General features: G+C 36.5%; 1 protein-coding gene across 3 annotated transcripts in view; it reads left to right on the plus strand.

The window, feature by feature from the left end:
• The window catches only part of NELL2 (NEL-like 2 (chicken)), a 334,876-nt gene that overhangs the window by 301,023 nt on the left and 10,934 nt on the right, over positions 1–22,919 (plus strand). For all 3 annotated transcript variants that reach the window (XM_012720507.1, XM_004675947.2, XM_012720508.1), the window contains exons 17-19: positions 12,321–12,461; positions 20,550–20,743; positions 21,816–21,992. In XM_012720507.1, coding sequence (XP_012575961.1) covers positions 12,321–12,461; positions 20,550–20,743; positions 21,816–21,992 — 512 coding nt within the window. The remainder of the gene's footprint in view (positions 1–12,320; positions 12,462–20,549; positions 20,744–21,815; positions 21,993–22,919) is intronic.

Consider the following 22,919-nt stretch of genomic DNA (forward strand, 5'->3'; position numbering starts at 1 on the left):
ATTATGGTTATTTTTAAGTATTTTGTTTGAAATACTTCCAGTTAAAAGATGGAAAATAATTCATATATCGTGATTTAGCTTTAAAGTCCCAAATTTAAAATTTGAAGTAGTTTAGGTTAGTGTCATTCTGAAAATAAAAGTGGTAACTTTCACTGTAAATTATATTGTTTAAGTCATACACACACAAAAATTTGTAGCTTAAGCTCTCAAGTCTATTTCCTCAATGTTTTCTCTTTGATTTTAAAGTCCAGGGATCCTTCTTGTTTTGTGCTACTCAGTGTGGGCTCATTTAAAAAAAAAAAAAAAACTAACATGTAATTTATATTCTTCAATCCACTACAAAATCATTTCCTTTGAAGAAACACAATTCCTTAAATAAGTTCATTTCATTAATTCTGTTCCAATTTTTTTGAAATATTCATGTCCATACAAACACTTGCCACTCATGACTCAGTCCTGCTGGTTAAGGATTCAGTAGAGTCTGACAGATATTAACTAAGGTGACTGAACCAAACCATTACCTGGAAACAAAGGGACTCATGACTGAATAGTGTAAGAGTGAAGCCCTTTGAGGATGCTCTTCTAGAAGCAATATAAATGTCTATCAATGGATAGATATATAAAGAGGACACAGTGTACACAAACACACAGAAGAATATTCAGCCATAATAAAGATGCTCTGACAGGGCCCCTCTGGTGATCTAGAGGTTAAGTCTTAGCAGTCACCCCTACAGCCTGAGTCTCATCCCTGGCCAGGGAGCTGACCCACATATAGCACAGCAGACCTCTCCAGTCTTCCCACTGCTCCCTTCTGCAGTGGATTTCAGTCAGTCAGCCTGCTCTTTTCTCCATTCTGTCCCTGAGGAATCCCCTTAAACTCTGGCCTACACCCCAGTTCTTCTTCTTTTTAAAAAAGATTTATTTATTTATGCATACATGAACTTCTGGCATATAGGCCAGAAGTGTGAGGGTGAGAGAACTCACCAGAGACAGAGTGGGGAGGAAAACAGGCTAATCTACTGAATTACACTGCTGAGGGAAGCATTGTGCGGGCCAGGAGAGGTCTGCCACACCATATATATATATGTGTGTAGTTATGTAAGTTATATATATATATATATATATATATATATATATATATATATATATATATATATATAAAGTCAGACTTGTAGAAACAGTAGAACAGTGGTTAACAGGGGATGGATTTGGGGAAAAGGGGATGTTTATTGCAAACTAAGTTTCTAGTTAGAAATTGAGTAAGTTTTGCAGTTCTAATGTACAGCAGGATGGTCATAGTTAATTGTGTTGTATTATGTGCTTGAAGATCACTGGGAGAGTAGATTCCAGAAAACTGGAAATGATATCCTAAATGCCTGAAACTTTCCAAGTGCCTTATCAATGTGATATTGGTAAATGATGGGAAGGAATGTGCATCCAAAAGAAAGAAACTCATAAGAAAAATAATGGAGGCAGGAGAGTCCAGTGTACATACCTGCAGGGAAGAGAAGGGCCTGTTGAGTCTGAGATCACTGAGTCTGTTAAGGGAAGGTGAAACTAAATAGCCTTGACCATCTGCTTGAGACTAGAGTTCATATGAGGGACATATAAGTGCTAATCTTCTAGCCCCATATTACTTGTGCCAAATTTTTCTCAAATATAAAGACAACATATTTAATTTTATAAGATTTACAAAATAAGTATACAGAATAAAAACCTGCAACATTACAAATTGGACACAATAGCCATCTTATTTAATATGAAATAGGTCTTCATATCTTGGGCATTTATGGCAGGGCATTTGTCATAAATATATTTCTATGTCATTATAACTTTTTGTAGAGCAAACCCCCAATGTGAATTGGGTTGCCTGACTGGGTCCTCACCATGCATTTAAAAGGAACTTACAGTAAGATTTAACTAAAGGCATGCACAGAAATGTTACTAATGGGTTTTATTTGCAAGGGAAAGGGAAATAACTCAGGGGAAGAGAAAGAGAGGGAGATAAGTTTGCTAATGCATTCTATCAATTTTGCTGACCTGGAATCCCAATAGCACACTGAGAGCCAGTGAAAAACCAAGAACTCAGCTACAAGCCATGAGGTCAACAGACCCCAAAGCCCAAAATGTCCAGTCTTATATCCAAACAGACAATATGGCTGCTTAAACCCCTCCCTCAGGTCCTAGCAATCACCCCTTTTGGGATTTGTAGTTCCCGTGTCTGGAGTAGGGGTGGAGTCCACAAAACCTGTATCTGTAGAGTATATTTAGGGCATCCTTTCCCCCTAACAATTTTAATGGCCACTATGGTATATCATTTTGAGTATATGCCTTCATGTAATCACTCTCTCCCGATACATTTAAATCATGCTCTTTACTCTAGCCCCTTAGCACTGAGGTCATATAGAGAAAACTTCCAAATGCACTGGTTGTTGACTAAGGCACTGAAACTACTAGACAGACAAAACTCTTACCAACCCCTTTGCAACATTGGACCTTGGGCAGCAGGAATTCCTGGGAAACAAATATGTTAGCATAGAAAACCACAGTAGCTTATGGCAAAGCTCTTCTATAGAGATTGTTCTTCTTTTGGGCCCCTTCCCCTCATTTCTCTTACAAGTTTTAATAATTTTTAAGTGGAGGGTATTGTGTGTTGTATATGTGCAGGAGTGTGTGTGTTTGTGTAAGCAAAGATGTAATGGAAACTGTAAATAAAATACTTGGTATTTAGTAGCCACAGAGTTGGCATGTCAGGATTCCTTCTTCCTTTATTAGATCATAAAAGTGAAGTAAAACTTTTGTTTTCTTCAGAAGACACATTGTTCAAGCACAGAATTAAACTGAACTTGTAAAATCAACCACTTGGAACTGGAAACCCTTTGATGTAATATTTGACATTTCCTTAATGATCAACTCAGTTGTGCAATTGATCTGATCACTAGTGAAGAAATCACTTTGATTAAGTGACCTCATATTGACAGAACCAAATAGTTGCCATCCATCTGTGTGGTTAAAATGTTTTAGAGCACCATAAAAGAGCAACCCTGACTTTAAGAACCCCATAAACTGCTTCACTTAATTGTAATTGGAAGGAGTTACTCTTTTGCTCCATTGCTTTCTCCTTGGTATTTTTCCCCTTTAATTATCTAAGTGGGAGAAATGTGATGTTTTGTTATGGCTGAAAAACCCATATCCAGCTGGTGGGCATTTCAACAGAGATGGAAGCAATTGTAATACAATGATCTGGAAGTAGACGGGCTGTCAGAGACCTGACCCCAGCTCAGAACCAATAGAAGCTGCCTCAGGGCATCTCCTGGTGACCACTCACTGGAAACTCTCCATATACTCAGAGACATGGAAACTCTAGTTTTATTGTTTGTTTATTGTTTATTGGCTTCACTGAGCTCATTTCACTCAAAGCAGCATTTCTTGTGATATAAGTTTGTCAGTTTGTTTGCAAATCCAGAATAGCTATTCTCCCAATCCTGGGATGTCACTCAAAACATATTTTTCTGAGTAACCAGCAAGTGAGCCCTTCAGAGTGCATAAAGCCTTTTGCAAAACTAGATTAATAATTAGAAAGTGTGTAGTAAATTATTACATGAAGCCAATTTCTCTTATTCCTATTGGACAGTATGAAATGTGGCTGTTTCTTTTCCCTCTGCAAATAATCTTAAGGTAGATCAAGTGGACAGTCTAATCTTTGTTATTAGAAACTGCTAAGAAAGCATGAGCGAAATTAGATCTTGTGTATGGACTAAAAAGTCAATAATGTAAATATTTCATTTCTTCCCAAAATCTGTCCCCAGAATCAATGCAGACTCCCCACAGTTTTCATTTTGTTTTGGTAATAAATTCCCAAACTGACAGACACAATGACCCCCAAATCAAGATATTTTTACAAAAGGGGAGGGGGAAGCTGGAAGTAGGGAGACTTCTTCCAGAACTGAACTTATTCTAAGTAAGAAGATATGTAAATAAGTGAAGAGCATAATATGTGTGCAAGCTTAGCCAAAAAAAAAAAAAATCAAAACAAAACAGAAACAAAAAACATGCAATCACTGCAGTTACAACAAAATACAAGGAAAAAATGATATGAGAAAAAGTACCAAATAATGAGAAATAGTAGATCTAACATAATCTTCATAGTTAAGTAAACCTTCCCTAAATAAATTCATTTTATTATGAGACAAGACAAGCATAGTTAACTAATTGGGTGAGTAACCAAGAAAGAAATTCTGGGCAGTAACACACACAAAGACTGTTGAAGAAAAAAAAAAAGATGATAAAATAACAGATCTCAGGACCCACAAGGAAAATCAGTTGTCTTGATCTTTCCCTGTCTGCCATATTCCCAGACATGGGAAATGTGAATTTGAGTGACCTGACATCACACAGGAATATGAGAAGTGCACTCCCTGAAGTATACCTTAAATTACATGGTCCTTCCCTTCTATATATCCAAGAACAAAAGACATTTTTTGACCTAAATGCTACTGAAACTGTTTCCTTCAAATAATCAAATGGCATAATCAAACATGCTCTGTAAACCTGAAGCTATTTCAAGCTGGAAGTTGAACATCCACATATTAATTGTTATGTTATGGGCCAGGTACTGCTTATCCTATGAGGCTTTGGAGTAGCACATTAAGAAGAAAGAGTATTTTTTCTATCAGAGACATTGAATTAAATTAAATTCAAAATCACCCAGCTGTCAAGTCAAAGAGTTGGCATTCACTCACATTAAAGAGTGCCTCCCTGGTAGCCTGGGGGTTGAGTCTCAGACCTGTCACCACTAGTGCCTGAGTTCGATCCCCAACCAGGGAACTGACCCACATGCACAGCAGACCTCTCCTGTCTCCCTGCTGCTCCCCTCAGCAATGGATTTCAGTCGGTCTGCCTGTTCTGTTCCCCATTGTCTCTGGAAATCCTCTCACTCCCCCATCCACCCTAGTTCTTCAATGCAATATTTTTTTATTAAATTTTAAGCGAAGAGAGACAGTATCACAAAACAAAGCTTTTTCTCACTGGTCATTTTTGGTCTTGAGAGGCATCTTGCATGAGACAAAGAGCACTGGGCTTGGGAGTTGAGACAATTGTGTGACCTTTGGCAACAGGTTTGCTCTTTCCAATTCTTTATCTAAGCAATTAAAATACAAATATATCACATGGTTGTTGTGATCACAAAATTGCATGATGAAGGAATTGTTTTTATCAGAGCATTCATTAATGTCTAGATTATGATGTAAAAAATGAAATCATCATCACTGAAACTTTTGTAACCTAACTTGTAAATAGTATTTTATGATGTTGAAAGTTTATTTACATATGTTGCCCTATTCTACCTCCAAAAAATTCATGGGAGGAAATCAGTCTTATTAAATTCTGTACAATCTATTGTATCCTGACCTAGCTATCATTATTAAAAATAATATACTGCTCAAATGAGTTTGCAATCCTTGAGCACTCACATGTAAATGCTGGAAGTGGACTCAGCAGAAACTCATCAAAAGAGGGGAAATGACCTTGTGCTTTATAAAAAATATGCTCCAGATAATTGAAAAAACAAGCAATCCACATGTGGGTAATCAAGAGTTGATTAATTGTTTTGAGGCTTAATTGCCTACTGTTTACCAATAAAATTTAACTACTAGTGGCCCTCCCTGGTGGCGCAGCAGGTTAAAGCACAGCACTGAGAAGCTAAAGCCGCTTCCTCATGAGTTCGATTCCCACCTGCCCCGAGGAGACCACATGGTGTGGCAGACCTCTCCTGACCTGCCCGCTGCTCTCCTCAGCAGAGTACTTCGTCGATCTGCCTGTTCTGCTCCCCACTCTATCTCTGGTGAAGCCTCTCGCCACCCCGGCACCTCTGGCCAGTACCCAATTCTGTATGCATAAATAAATAAATCTTTAAAAAAAAATTAACCACTAGTGAACAGAATAGTGTTACAGTCTAAGTACTATTTTTTTAAGAAGAATGTCAAATTTTTATTAATGACAAACTGTATGAACGAGAACTCTCAATATTTGATTTTGTTACAGGGCAGAGTGAGGGGCACTCTAGGAACCCCCAAACCTGCCTGCTCTAAAAAGATTGTCTTTTTGCCGCATCAAGACAAAACCTACTCTAATGCATAAGACCCTTAATGGAAAGGAACTTCAGTACAATTAGTGTGCAATAAAAAAATAGAAAAGAAAGAGTAGATTAAAATAGTTTAAAATAATGAAATACCCAGTTACCCATCCCCTCAGGGGTAAATGTCCAGCCAAACAGGGTTGACCCAAAGCAGAGCCACTGAGGCCCAAAACTTGCCACAGGTCTAAGGCTCCTTCTGGTGGAGACCCATAGGAGAGGGGTGAATGGGCAAGACAAACTAAAAAGGAAAAGAGCAAAATCAAAACCCAAGTCAAGATAAAGGCCTCCATTGTCAGTCTCAAGTGTTTCCTTCCACATCCCCCAAATTCCTGGTACAAGTTCAAAGATGAGAAGCAAGTGTGCAGCTTCTTCACATGTCTCTGCTCCAAATGTCTCCTCCAAGTCTCCTCTGACTCCCACTCCTTGTCCAGGCTCCTCCCTAGCTTTTCCTCCCTGCTCAGCTCCACCCTCCCTAGGGTGGGGGACAGGAAACTGGAACCTCCCCTTGCACTGGGACCACCTGATATATCTTGGCCCTTAGAAATAGTGTGTTCATCTTAATAAAAGGATGTCCTTTCCTTGTGTATATAGCATCAGGTAATCTGCTGCCTCTTAAAAGTGCACAAGTTAAAGTCATGGTTCTGATCCTTCATTTTAGGTGTAGAGGGTTCTAGACATTTGCACGCTTTTATTATTCTCAGTCATCAAGTGGTCGCGAGGGGACAACAGGGGTGGGAGTGAAAGAATTCTTCATAGACAATATGAAAAATAGAAAAATCAGATTTATTGAAATCTGGAAATACAAGGGGTGAGACAAGAGTATATGTGCAGCAAGGGCAGCTTGAAGCCGTTTTTATATTCTTTCTAGGATTTAGGGCACTGGGCTGGACTGGCTGCTCTCTAGTAAACTGGCAGAGACAGATGGGGCGGGCGACCATGGGGAGGTTAACAACAGCAGCCTTTACCTTGATTCGGAACTTGATTTTGCTCTTTTCCTTCCAGACTTGCTGGCCCATCTCTATGGGTCCCCTACAGGAGGTGCCTTAGTCTGTGGCAGGTTTTCAGGCCCCAGTGGCCCTGCTTTGGGCCAACCCTGTCTGGCTGGACATGTACACCCAAGCAGATAGGTGACTTTAGTTGCTTTGTGTGCAAATTAATTTATTCTTTGTCTTCTCTCCTCTTTAATGCACACTAATTGTATTAAAGTTCCTTTCCATTAAAGATCCTACACACTAGATGAGTCCCTGCATTTCAACCTTTAATGGCCACAAGTGGGCGGTATGGCCTGTTTCAGTAACAATCATGTGGTTCCCTTATCTACTCAAGATCTCCCTAAGTGACTTTTCAGTTCCCTTTATCTGCTCAAAACCTCCCATCTCAGTCTGTAAGTCAAGGAAGAAACTGAGCTTTTAATCCTATAAACCCAACATTTATCATTCAAGTGTCTCATTTTATAACTAACTCCATTTTACAAAGAATAACTTGTCATTTTCTGAAGTGACTCTTTAAATGCTGATTGCTCACATAATTAGTAGAGGGAGAAAAAGAAAACAAAACACTCACATACATTAAGTTTTTTTATTCATCCATTTTCTACTTTTGTTTTTCTGCTTGATTACTTCAGAACATGTGATTCTTGTAAAATCTGTCCTCAACAATGCTTTTTCACTTTTGTTATCTTAGTTGAACTTAGTCCCTGGAGTCTGGCTACTATACAGGACTGGTTTGGATGGGGAACCATCTTGTGGGTTTCAGCTTCTCCATGCTTTGGAGACAAAATCTTAATATCATCACCAGCTGACTGTTCTGAAAAGCAGATCTATCTACTGGAGTAGTTCTAATTGTTTCTAAGGAACTAGAAACTAGTTCCTTTCTAAGACAGAATATGTAATAAACTCATAATTTTTCATAAAATTTAATTTTCATTTTTTGTATAATGTACCTACAGAGTATAAAATTAAGGTCTTTATCATCAAGACTAAATCATATGAGCTATCATCCTGTACTAATTTTTTTTCTGTGCTAATCATTTTTGAATACTTTATTCAGCTTGGAAAGTAATTTGTACAAACTTGCTTGTTCTTATATTGAATAAAATAATCATTTTCTCCCCTAGGTCTTTTGTTCTCTGTGTGTTTAACTCAATTAGAAAATGTAGAGTTTGGTTTCACTATACCTAGAGAAAGTATTCAAGAAATAAAATTTTGGTTTCTTTTTACTGTTTGCTATTCTTACAAAATAGTAAAGCCTGTTATGTGCACATCTGAAAATACACAGATTATGTGTTATCTTTAGTTATATGCATTTATATGTTATAGCTTATTGGGCTATCCAAATTAAGCATAATTCATAAAATGTGGGTCAGATTGCAGTTTTTCATTTACTAATCATTTATTGAGTAACTAAGGTCATACATACAGCAAATGGGACTGTTTGGGTTTTTCATCTTCAAGTCAAGGTTCTGAGCCAAAGAAAAAAAAAACATATTTTCTGGTGAGAAGTATTTTGGCAGCACTTACATTTTCTTCAAGAGCTTATTACTTTCATGTTCTACTGACTCACCAAGGTAGAAAGGGTTAATAAGCAAGTCAAAATAAATAGAAATTCAAAAGCATACAATGAAGTTTTTTCCTTTTAAATGAAACCAAGTATATAATCTTGAGCCATATATTTGTACACTGATATATTTTACAAATTGAGCCATACTTAAAGTAAAACATTTCATTACTGAAGGAATCCTTCTGATATGAATATTAGTTCCATGTAGAATGTTGGTATTTTAAACTTAGTGCTTAAAACTTTAGTCATTTGTATACTACTACTTATTTTTTGTTATACTTATATACTACTTATACCAATATTTTTACTTAATGTTATGTCTTTAATCCTTCTTAACTTACTGGAACTTTAAGTAAACTTCACTACTATTAGTTTAAATATGTAGCCACTAAAATAAAGTATTTGTCTATTATCACCAAAGTATCATATCATAGTGGCAGATATATAATATATTGGGAAACACTGTCCCATATGATTATAAATCCAGATTTATAAAGAAGTGGGGTTGAGGCTGATTGAAAACAAAGTAACAAGAGAAAATAGATGAATAAAAATTGAATATATGTGTCTACTCATCTGACCTGAAGTATCCTGACCTCTGTGTTAGACTAGAAGAAAGGAGTCAGTTGAAGGCTAAATGTAGACCACAAAGTCATTCAGTAGACAAGACTCTGTTCAATTAATGGTTATTTCCAGATTGCCAAAGCAAATGACCAGATTTTTAAAAAATGAAATATTGTAAACATCCCCCTAATAGCCTTCTCCCAGAGACTTAACTTCTGAAGTCTAAATCCCAACCTGTGTTCTTTTGTCCATATACTCAAGAAATGACATAATCAATTTTCTGCATCATTTGGGTTAGAAGAAAAGACCATTAAAGCTGAAATGAGCACAGCATTTTGATCCCATTTATAATCGGTGGTTCATTAGTTAGGGAGACCCTGAAATACAAATAGGCCATTTCATAAAACCTATGAGAACTTGATATATGAATGTGATCCATAGCTGTTGTGTGTCAGGAAGTCAATGGTTAGCTGATTCAGCCACTAACAATTATTTGACAGTAGGAATTACTGACCATAGGAACTGATTCTTCAGAAGGTGAACCAGGGAGCTGAAATCATTTCTAGTTCAGAAATAATGTGAAAATTTTGCAAAGGTAATTTAACTTTTGGCCTATTCAATAACCTGAGACAATGATTTGCTTCTTGTTTCCCTGAAGGAGCACATAAACATTGATGACTTCTCTTTTAAAAATGATCTATTCTTAACATTTTCTCTTTCAAAATTGAATGTAGGAAAAGATTATATTTAAAAAGAAAGTTAAGGAATATATATTTCTAAGTTTTCTTTTTTGCATAGAAGGACTGCGGTGTGAGCCAGAGGTGCAGAGGATGAGAGGAGTCATTAGACATAGAGTAGGGAGCAGAACAAGAGATCTACTGAAATCCACTGCTGAAGGGAGCAGAGGGCGTGACAGGAGAGGTCTACTGCATCATATGGGTCAGCTCCATGGCCAGGGATTGAACTCAGGCCATGGCCATGGCAGCACTAAATCTTAACCCCTAGGCCACAAGGTAGCCTTGCACTAAGAATTTGGAGTTAGATGAGATTGAAATAGGAAATAGAGTTTTCTAAACAGTAGTGGACATTCAGGGAGAAAGGACTCCAAGAAATAGCTATGCCTTCATCATAAGGGCTGATGTTGTGTCTGGCCATAGTAGCAAGAAATATAGCTGCAGATGTAGGAAGCATATTAGAAAGAGTTCTTCTACTTTGGCAGGTGGAAATTTTTGTCATGGCACAGGGCTGACAAGATGGAAGTGAGGTTCCCATGTGTAATTTTGGCAGTGACAGTGCTATAATGCAATCATCTCATCTTGGAAGACCTAAGTCAACCCCAAAATAAGCAGAAACCCAGACTTTGAGGAATATCAGTAAAACATAAGTAATAAAGGTACAGCTGATGTTTTAGTTGTTGTGGATTTTTTGCTGTGTGAGAGAAGGGGGGTCACTTTCTTTTTCTAAATTATTTTTTAAAGATTTTATTTAGTTATGTATACAGAACTGGAGTACAGGCCAGAGATGTATGGGCAGTAAGAGGATTCACCAGAGACAGAATGGGGAGCAGAACAGGCCGACTGATAAAGTACACTGCTGAAGGGAGAAGTGGGCGGGTCAGGAGAGGTCTGCCTTGCCATGTGGATCTCCTGGAGTGGGGGGGCTGGGGGGGCGGAGGGGGATCAAACTCATGCTGTGCTTTAACCTGCTATGCCACCAGGGAGGGCCCAGGAGGTCATTTCTAAGGCAACTCTGGGATTGCTTTTCCCTTCATGATAAAAAGAAGAGACTTGGATAGGGATGAATTTTCCCATTCAACAGACGGAGCAAGGGGAAGAAAGGGCACAGATATTTGAGAATGGTAGTAAACCTTTGAAGGAAACAGGTAAGATTCCAGATTTTTCGGTCTTTGTATAGACAATTTCGCCAACTTCAGTCTGTTTGCATATAAAAGAGCACACACTTAATAGTTAAATGACTGTAGGCCCTCCCTGGTGGTGCAGCAGGTTAAAGCATAGCACTAAAATGCTAAAGCCACTGCAGCATGAGTTCAATCCCTGCCCTAGAGGTGACCCACATGGCAAGGCAGACCTCTCCTGACCTGCCCACTGCTTCCCTCAGCAGTGTACTTCATCAATTGGCCTGTTCTTTTCCCCACTCGTCTCTGGTGAATCCTCTCACCACCCTTGAACCTCTGGCCTGTACCCCAGTTCTATATGCATAAATAAATAAAATCTTTAAAAAAATGTCAAATGACTGTAAACTTTTGAGTGACCTTGTTTAACTCCCATAATTTCTTTTTGCCTCATTTTTTTTTCCTGTGTTCATTATATTTTCTACATGGCAATATTTTTTGAGGATTGAATGAGGTAATATATATGAAACCATTAAAAATGACATAAATGGTATACTTAAAAATATGAATCATGTTGATACATGACCACTATTGCCAAATGTTGACGATAAATGATGTGTTAATCAGGTTGGTGTAGGTTATGCAGATAGTAATAAAAAGCCTTAAATTTTCACTGGTTTACTGGCTTAACGCAACACAAATTGATTTCTTGCTCATACTGTATGTCCATCATCCTCTCTGAGGAACTTAGATTGGTCATCAGAGCTTCTGAAATTTGTCTTTGTGACTGAGAAAAGAGTACTGTACACGTAGTACTCTTAAAGGGTTAGAGTAGAGTACACGCATCTTAAAGGGTTCCCTAATTGGCTTAAGGAAATAGCACGGCAGCCCTAACTTGTGTCCAGAAGAAGAGCTTCATTATACTGGGTGAACAATAATACATACATAGCTTCTTCCCATTTACTACAATTGAATGACTTATGTAACAAAGAAGTCTTCTAGATATTTCTTTTGTTACTAAAAACACTGTATTTTTCTGTATAACTTTCCATCACCAAGTGAACTTCCTTAAATTTATTTTTTCTCAGTTTTTTAAAGGTTTATTGGCACTAGAGATTTCAGTAGCCATCTAACAGAATATTTTAGTTTCTTTGAGGACAAAGAAGAAATTGTGTAACATCCCATTTTTGTTTTCTTTTCCAAAAACAGACATTGATGAGTGCTCTGATGGTTTTGTTCAGTGTGACAGCCGTGCTAACTGCATTAACCTGCCTGGATGGTACCACTGTGAATGCCGAGATGGCTACCATGACAATGGGATGTTTTCACCAAGTGGAGAATCATGCGAAGGTTAGTACAAGAAGGCTTAAGAGCCTCTTGAACTTGAGGAGTATATAGTAAGCTTTAAATGATAGAGATTGATTTAGTGTTTTATGATTTTTTGCTATGTGTTTAACAGTGATTGGGAATGTACTAAAATCTAACTTTGGCTTGCTAGATTTGATAATTGATTTATTCCTTACATAACTAAATTTGTGAGACTAAATGATCTGTGGATACAATGGTCAATGGGCATTTTGGGAATTAATAAATCCATAGTCCCATATAAATTTATCAGCAGGTCAATATCTGACCTAAAAGAGATGGAAAATGCAGAGTAAAGGAAGAAACAGAGAAAGGGAACATGCTGAGGATATGGCCAAGGATAATATACACAAATGATGCTACTTTGGCCTCTTCCTCTTATACCCTTGCCTGGCGGTAAACAGCTTAGCAAATGCTGTATGTTGGATACAGATAATATGGCTCCTACTTCAGAAAAGATTTAACCTACTAGGAGTAGAAAACTCAACCACATTATATGGTTTTGAATTTCTTTCAGTGAATTGGTAACCAACTTTGCTTCTCTATACTCTATTAGGGGCCATTATATTTAGAAAGGCAGAATAAGAGAAATTCAATGATTAACTGCTAGAAAAATCACCCACACTAAATGAATTTGCCATCACAAGTTTGGTTCAGGAATAGAAAACAAAATCAACTTCAAGAACTCATCATTTTCACCTTCATAAAATAACAGCCTGAAGGAATAATTCAACTAAGATGACCAATCAATGAAAACTTCAGAGAATCTACCTTAACGGTACCTGACACCTGCATGATAAGATGCTTTTAATCCTTGGCCCTCAAAAAATCTTTTTATGGAGAAAAGTAAAACAGACTTGAGTGATGGATTCTATACTCCCAGCATGCTCTGGATTTTAAGCAGATTCATTGGGATTTTACATAGCATTAGAAATGCTTTTCCTTAGGAGGGGTTAAAACCTGACATTAACAAATAACTACTTAGCTGTCATCTGAGGGCTTTATCTTGTAATTTTGAATGTTCCAAAGTATCTGTAGCCCTATAGAGGATGCCAGGAAAAACAGATTGCTGATAGTGTTTTTTACTCTTTGCTGATAAGTTACTTTGTCCATATTCTATATTATATTATGAGGAAAAAATTTCAGTACTTCTTTTTTGTTGTTGTTACAATTGTCTATTAAGTTATATAAATGATGAATATAAGCTGACAATAAATAATTCAAATAATACAGAAACATATAAAATTGAAAATGAATCTTCTCCCTATATTTTTACACTTTGCTCAAAGCATAACCTGTGTTGAATATACATTCTTCTCAAGTGCACACAGAACATCTTCTAGGATAGACCATGTGTCAGGTCACCAAACAAGTGTTCATGAATTCATGAAAATTAAGTAACTCATACCAAATATTTTCTCCAACCATACATTTTAATTAGAAATTAACCACAAAAACAAAGTAGTAAAACCCATACTATATATATGTGTGTGTGTATATATATATATATATATGTATGTATATATATATATATATATGGTGATTGGACAACAAACTATTGAGTGACCATGGGATAAATGAAAAAATCAAAGAAAAAAATGTTAAATACCAGAAAACAAACAAAAATGTAGGCGCATGTTATCGGAATCTCAGGGATAGAGCTAAAACAGCATTAACAGGAAAATCAGTAGCAATACTGGCCCACATCAAGAAATGAGAAAGAGCACAAATGAACAACCTACTGCTCATGTTAAGTTACTAGAAAAAGAAGAACAATCAAAGCCAAAGGCCAACAGAAGGAAATAAGTAAAGGAAAAAAAAAAAAAAAGCGAGAGCAGAAGTAAATGACACAGATATAAAAAGATAGTCCAGAGGATGAATGAAGCCAAAATCTGGTTCTTTGAAAAAAAACAACAAAATAAACAGACCCCTAGCTAGACTAGCTATGGGGGAAAAAATGGGGAAAATTCTAATAAATAAAATCAGAAATGAAAAGGGGAAACTTACAAGTCATTTCCAAATTACAGAGGACTGCTCCAAACCTCTATCTAGCAGCAAATTGAATAACTTCAAATTAATTGGACAAGTTCTTAGAAATTACAACCCTCTAAGAATCAAACAGTAAGAAATGGAAAACCTGAACAGACCAGTCACAAACAGAGTAGTTGAAATAGTAGTCAAAAATCTCCGTCAAAACAAAAGCCTAGACCTAAATGACTTCACTAGTGAGTTCTCAAAAAATTTGAGAAGAGTAAATGCTTCCAAACACATTTTATGAGGCCAACATCACTCTCTCTACAAAAACAGACAAAGACATCACAAAAGAAAAAAAAAGAAAAGAAAGTTACAAACCAATGTCCCCAGTGAACTTAGATGCAAAAATCCACCAAAAATATCTTAGCAAACCTGACTTCAACAATGAATCAAAAGAGTCCCACAACTTGACTATGTGAAACTTATTCGCAGGGCACAAGGATGTTTCAACATCAGAAAAATCAGTGAAAAAAGGAAGTATAAAATCATATGGTAATATCAATAGATCCAAAGAAAACATTTGATAAGATTCAGCATCCATTTATAAAAATCCTCAAAAAAAAACAAACAAACCTGGGGATAGACGAAACATATCTTGACATAATAAAGGTCATATATGAAAAACTGACTCCTAGCATTATACTCAGTGGTGTAGAGCAGAACGCTTTTATTCTAAGATCTGGTACACAAAGATATCTGCATTCTCCATTACAATTCAGTAGAGCATTAGAAGTCATAGCTAGAAAGCAAGCGAAATTGGAAAAGACATGAAACTCACTGTTTGTGGCTAACATAATAAAATACATAGAAAACCCTAAAGGCTCCACTGAAAACAAATGATAAGTCAATACAATAAAATAGAAACCTGAATGTGGAACTGAGGATACAAGATGGGGAGGAGGAAGGCAGAAAACAATGTGTGGAGAGAACACGATGGACTGTGGTAAAGGCATATGAGAGCCTTTGTATCACATAGAGTGTTACAATCCACTGTTACCTCATTAAATAAAAGTAAATTAATTAAAAATGTAATGTGACTCTCATTGTGCATTTTTTGTACCTCCTTCTTATAATAAATTCCCTGAACTATAATAAAATATGCAAATAAAAACAAATTGACAGATGGTAAAAATGACAGTGGGGAAGTAAGGGATTCTATGAGATGCCCACACAGAAGAGATTTCAAAGAAATTCCACCAACCCAGAAACAGTGAAAAGGCTTGTGTTTTACAAAATAGAATTCTGGAAGGATGATTTTACTCTTATCCTCCAAAAATCATTTATAATGATTATCTAGGAAATCTACTACTCTTTCAGAAAACAATGTTCTCTTTCATTGAAGGATTCTATTTAATAGAACCCACCTCAGTTATAAATAAGAGACTAAAATGCTTCTAAACAACTGTCCATTTACTGTAATTTCAGTGATTTGTGGAATTGTAATATTAGTATTTAGAGGAATGTTGTTTTAAGAGTATCATTACATCTGAGAAGGTACAATTTTTCTGTTCTTGGGGGGAAAAAGAGCTTTCAAAGAGGATAATTCCACAGCAGTGGGTTTACAATTCCTCTGAAGACTAAGATTCATACTTGAAAGCATGAATAAATAACTGTACACCATTTCACCACTTTTTGGGCTAAAGTTATATAATCTGCAACATGATGTTTACAAGCAGCATCCATACAAATTGTATGCTGCTGTGTTCATCCATTTATCTCAGAGGTATAGACAGCAGCCTGCAGGTGGTACACCAGAGTGCCACTTCCCTGTTCCCATTATCTGTTCCACTGTGCCCTCAAGGTTGTCTCCCTCTGATTTATTTTCATACCCATATTTCTCTTTATGCCTTTAATTTCTGGATTACCTTTGAGTTTAGTGAGGGTTTTTGAACCTAGAAGTAATACAAAGTAATGTTTACAGAAGAGCATCTTTTCAGTATTATGTCCAGCCCAAATGCTCAGTATTTTTAACCTAAATCAAGAAAGATGACAAAAAAGGAAGTGAATTCAATTTAATGCACCAATTCATAATAGAGTAGTTGTTGAAAGGTTCTTTGAAACCTCTGCTATATACAAATATAAAGGAGGTATCATCATCGATGGCATCATAGGTAAGAGGTGAAATGTACATGTGTCACATGGGATAGAATGTGCTGTTTCTTTCTTTTTTTTTAATTAATTTATTTTATTCATACAGAACTGGGGTACAGGCCAGAGATGCGGAGGGTGAGAGAATTCACCAGGGACAGAGTGGGGAGCAGAACAGGCAGATCTATGAAGTACACTGCTGAGGGGAGCAGCGGGCGGGTCAGGAGAGGTCTGCCATGCCATATGGTCACCTCCGAGGCAGGCAGGGATAGAACTCATGTGGAAGTGGCTTGAGCTTAGTGCAGCGCTTTAACCCGCTGCGCCACCAGGGAGAGCTGAATGTGCTGTTTCTTAATAGATGAGAAAACCACAAGGTTGAAAAGATAATACTTGAGAAAATATAAATTTAGTGCTATGAATGGACAGAAAAAGAAATGATTTCCTGTTTAGAATCAAGAAAGGCTTTAAGATTATCTATCATTTAGTTTTAGGAAGGATTATGTTGTGATTATTGGCAAGTTATGGAGGGAAAGGAAGACAAAGCAAAGGAAGTGGCCTTATGTGCCTTAGTGAAATGTTTTTACTTGAGGCTGAAGGACTGTTTTTGAGAAGAGGCAATAACAGAAATCTAACCTTAAGCACATCCATATTTCAGTTCAGTCCTCTTCTTTGGGCTCCACTCCCATATATCCAGCTACTAGTGGACAGTACCAGCTACTAGTGGACAGACTTGAAAGCCCCAGGGGAAGGCATAATTTAACATGTCTTAAACTAACTCTTGTCTTTCCTTATCCCTGCCACCCACTTCTACTGCCCAGTCAAATCTAGCTCTTTATGTATATATAATAGCATCAGCCAAATTTTCCTATCTACAAATGTAAACTTCTTCCTTCACCCTTCCCTCTAATCTTTAAAACCAACAAGTCACCAAGTTCTTTTATGTTCATTGTTTCTATCTTGGAAGATTCTAGCTTCCTAGTTTCAGTGGCTTCTTCCTATGTATCCCCATGCAACTAATGATAGAGCACAGCACTTTGGAGCACCGGCATTGAGTTGGACCCCTTGGATCCCCGTCTGAGCTGTGCACCTCACTTGTTATGGATCTTGGAAACCTCATGCAAGGTTTCTAAGACTCAGTGTCCTCATATATACACTAGAGCTAATAATTGTACCTACCAGGGATATTGTGAGGATGAAATGAATAAATACATAAAAGTAATTAGAATTTGGAAATACCAAACACTATTTATTTTGATTGTACAAACAAACATCTCTTGCCTGGACGGCTGAAACATCCTGTAGTTGTTCTCTGGTATAGGCACTAATATATTCAAATCTCTTTCCTGAAATAAAGCTGAAGGTATCTTTAAAAATGGATAGCTGATTATGATTTTTTGGTGTGTTTTCTAAGGTAGCTATTTTATTGTATTCATGATAAAGGTAAATGTACTAACATGACCTTTACCTGAGTCCTGAGTCCTGTTTCAGCTATATGCCTGTCTACTATTTTCTCCCTGCCACTAAAGTCATACCCACACTTCTGTTCCTGTGTTATAGGTTGATGTCCTTAAACCTTGGGCCTTGAAATACTCTCTTACCTCTGATCAGTCTATCTCTTTCTTTGTTAACTTTCTTACATAGGTTAATTGCCACACCCACAGAGTATGTGGAGGTGGGGAAAAGATCTAGAAAAGCTACTAATGTGATAGGGAACAGTGAAGAAAATTCATCAGGGAAAGGGAATGGACTTTCTCAAATAATTTTATTAGGTCCAGTTTGATGAGAACTGAGTCTTGACTAATAGATTTGAGACCATTATTCACTAAAGGAGGTATCAATATTTTTAATTGAAATATTTATATACCGTGATACAATTTCAAAGCAGAAAATACACTGTTTAATTATATTTAATTTAGGAAGTTTACAATAAATGTCTATGTAACATGAATTCAAAATCCTGCACTACAATGCAGTTAAGGGTAGTCTATGCTGTGAGAAAGCCATTAGGCAGCTAACAAGCCGAAAAGGTAAGATGAGTTTCAATTAATTCACATTGCACTTGATAGAAAACAGTGCATTATTATATCTCTGCATAAACACTTCTCTGGGTTTGTTGGCAGCATCTTTTTACTTTTTTTTTAATTTTTTTAATAAAAACTTTAGAGCTGTCTGTGTGTGTATGTGTTCACTTTGTCTCCTGCAGCAAATCCAAGGACTCTCTGCCTTTAAAGAAAGAAATGTGTATTACTTAATAGTACAACATTTATTTTAAATGTTAGGCAAAGTAATAATGAAAATTCAGTCATTGCTATTAACAGAAAAATGTCCTTATAGTAGATATTTTTAAGGGAAAGAGTTATCTGTAGAGTTTATGGACAAAGAAACTAACATGGTTAATGTTTTCCTGCTTGTAATAATTCCTAATTATAAGAATATTAATGTGATGAAAAGGTCAGTTCATCAATATACCTTATTTTTTGAATAAACCAAATATAAGGCTATGTTGTAAAATAATGTTTTCCATTGCCAAGAGGAATTATTCTCTAATATGAAAGCATTGTGTGTTAACCAGTGTACTTTATTTTTTAAAAATAATTCCTCCTGTTGGCTAACAGGCCTCCCTTTGACCATAGTCTTTAATATAAGCAAATATAAGCAAATATAGTTTGACAAATCAAACTATAATAGAATTCACTGTAGTTACTTAAAAAAAATTTTTTTTCTTTCATTGTCTCAATTTGTTGGTTTTGTTTAAAAGGAGCTAATAAAAATCAGGTTAGTGGGGGAAATATGTGGCTTATTTTTAGGAATACATATATGACAGAATTTAACTATTTAAAACTTTAAGTATGGTTAAATATAATTGTGAGTAGCCCGTGTCAACAATTAATGTTGGAATGAAACTAGGACTAGATTTATGAAACTTTAGCTTTTAACTTTTCAAGAAAATAATTGTATAACTCCCCGGGTTAAAAGCTACACATTTCATCTGCACCAAGCCCCACTTTTTCTGTTGTGATTTAATTCTTTCTTTCTTGACCCTTACTCAGAAGAAGCAGATGAAATAGGAACTAACTGCTTACTGCCACTCCTACAATATCCCTGAAATATATTTGGGGTTGTGACCTTTAAATTATGGGGATAAATAAAAATGAATCACATCTCTTCTTATGTACTTGATCTGTGGGTCAAAATATGTTTGCTTTTCATCTGTATGAAAATGCTTTAGGGTCTGGTCTCCATGGAATCGGTGAGGCGGAGTGAAGTTGGGCACTTGCAGTCAAATCCAGGAGATGCAATTGATAATGTGGAATGGAAACGTTAAGAAGTGGGGGGTTCATTGTTAGAGCCATGGGATTTGCTAATTGTCATTTGTCCTTCCGTGTATGGAAGGGAGGGTGTCAGGACAAATGCTTGAAATGGAAGGGAGGAACACGCAGGGAACACTGGGAAGAGTTTACATATCAGTGACATGGCCGTGAGAAGATGGATTGAAATGAAATAAAATGCCTCAGGGGCCTCATGACATTTCATTTCCTATTAAGAAAGGATTTTCTATGAACATCATTTTAACATTGAGGGCGATTTCCCCAATAAAAAAAAATCATACACAATTTTAGAATTTCCATTTCAAACCAGTTTTTGTGTGATAGTCTCTATTTTGTGAAACGATCAGTATGTAGAGTCTGATGGTATTTACAGAGATGTGGAAGTTGCAAATCTAGCCAAGGTTACCTGGTGTTTGAAATCAAACTTCATAATATTTCCCTGTGAAATCCTGAGATCATTAGCATAGCTTTGGTCAGCATTTAATAGGAAATGCATGCCAATAAGATGAAAAGAGATGACAGTTGCATGTTTGATATCAGGAGGCACCTTGCCTGCTTGCAGTTGTGAGGAATGAACAAACATCCTCTAAACGCATTGCCTGCTGCTTCTTTTTGGCTATAGATGTTGATGAGTGTGGAACTGGGAGACACAGCTGTGCCAATGATACCATTTGCTTTAACTTGGATGGTGGATATGATTGCCGATGTCCTCACGGAAAGAATTGCACCGGGGACTGCGTCCATGATGGAAAAATTAAGCATAATGGTCAGATATGGGTGTTGGAAAATGACAGGTGCTCTGTATGTTCATGTCAGGTTGGTATAAATCTGAAAGTTTCATGGAGGTGTAATTTGCACTTATTTCAACTGTACAGCTTTGATGATTTTTCATGTATATCAATATATGCATACATTTAACCGCCATCACAGTTAATAGAACATTTTCACCTACCCAAAATATTGCCTTTGTCCTTTCTCAATCCTAGACCCTCCCCCCCAACCCCTTGGCAAGCATTTCTTCCATCATTATGGATTTGATTTTTATTTTTCTAGAACATTATATAAATGGAATAATATTTAGTGCATGCTCTGTGTGTCTAGCTGTCTTCCCTCAGAATTGTTTTTTAACATATGTAATCGCAGTAACCTATTCCTTTTTGTTGTTAAATAAAAGTCCACTGTATAGAAATCCCATGTGTTTATTCACAAGCTGATTAAAAAAAAATTATGCTTGTATATCCAGTCACAATGTCACATTTGAATGACTGCATAAATTTAGCCAAAATGGATATACCCTGCTTGCAAATGAAGAAGATCTATTTGGGCTATTTTTCAGTTCTAGAGAGGTATTCTATTTTTGGGTATTCAGTTGAGAAGAGAGATTAAATTGTAACCAAATAGATAATACTATATACCAAGGATTGTTTTGAAAGCAATTTGTTTGTACAAAAATCTTATAGGTGAAATATTCTAAAAACTTAACAATATGTAAAACCTGACTTGCTATCAAATATACATGTTCTTACACAAAAGAAAATTAAGTTAGTATTCAAATTTCTATATTCATAATGAGGTATATGTGCATTTATATATACATACACATGTAAGGGCTGCAGAGTGCTTGTGCTATTATATCTGTTGTTTCTAGAAAATTTCTTTCTGTAAAATCATTTGAAAAGTAGTAGTAAAAAGAAAATTGCAAGTTCCCTAATTGGATAATTTCTGTGCGGTAGCTACCAAACAGAATTTAAAGAAAATAGGTATATATGGGGTAAACAGTATGAATTACTTCAACTTTCCAATCAACACCTAAGACACACACATGTGATGTTAGTATATTGAGAAATGGAGAATCTTGGTAACTGCTTTTTTGGTTCTTTTCCTACAGAACGGATTTGTCATGTGCCGCCGGATGGTCTGTGACTGTGAGAATCCTACAGTTGATCTCTTTTGCTGCCCTGAATGTGATCCAAGGCTTAGCAGTCAGTGCCTCCATCAAAACGGGGAGACCTTGTACAACAGTGGAGACACCTGGGTCCAGAATTGCCAGCAGTGCCGCTGCTTGGTAAGTTTTTCCACATGAACTGAAGGGAATAGTTAAGCCTAGAATCTAAACGGGAAAGCGGTCCTGCCCTTCTCAACCCCCAGCGTTCAGTGCCAGGCCTCAGCCCTGGCAGTTAGAAACAATGTGCTAGTAAGAACGAATAAGTTGGTGGTTGTACAGTCAACACCTCAGAAGGAACATCCAGGGGTATGTGGTGGTGCACATAGTGTATGTCTTTTAGGAGTATCACCAGAGCTCAAAGGAAGAAAACTCCTGGTTTAATCCAAGCAGCGTAATCTCACTTAGAAGTAATTATGATGGGGCAAAGACCTTCATGAAAAAGATCATATTTTTCTAAGTAGACCTTTGTGAATCTATTTCTGTCAATCACATAGATTTCAAAAAACAAAAACCACTTTTCCATCTAAAAGATTGTTCTGCTGCTGCTGTTTTGTAGATATTCTTATTTATACATAATATGGCTGTGTAGTCAATGTTTATTAGAATATTAGAATTGCACGGAATTTATAAGACTTTTGGAAAACAGAAAAAAAGAGAAAATAAAGACTTGATAAAGAAAAACGTAGCCTTTTTCCATTTGACCACATTTCTTGTTTTGTGTTTGTGTTAAAATGAAAAAGAATTGGTCTATGAGTATTTACAAAAGTTTTTCAGATGCTTATAACTAGGTTCCCTTCTATTTGCGTGAGATTATTTTTAAGTCATTGCTTTCTTTTTGTACTTGCAACCCAAAAATCAATTGAAAGAGCAAGGTCAGTTTCTGACGTCTGCTTTCATCTTCAAATCCATGAGGTTAAGAATTATGAAGAAATGGGGAGCAGGTAGAAATAAATAAATTGGATATTAAAAGTATCTAATTTGGGGGCTCTCTCTGGTGGCACAGTGGGTTAAAGCTCTCTGAAGCCACTGCAGTACAAGTTTGATCCC

This window comes from Condylura cristata, unplaced genomic scaffold (assembly GCF_000260355.1).
Source record: "Condylura cristata isolate star-nosed mole 26May11 unplaced genomic scaffold, ConCri1.0 scaffold00004, whole genome shotgun sequence".
NCBI lineage: Eukaryota > Metazoa > Chordata > Mammalia > Eulipotyphla > Talpidae > Condylura > Condylura cristata.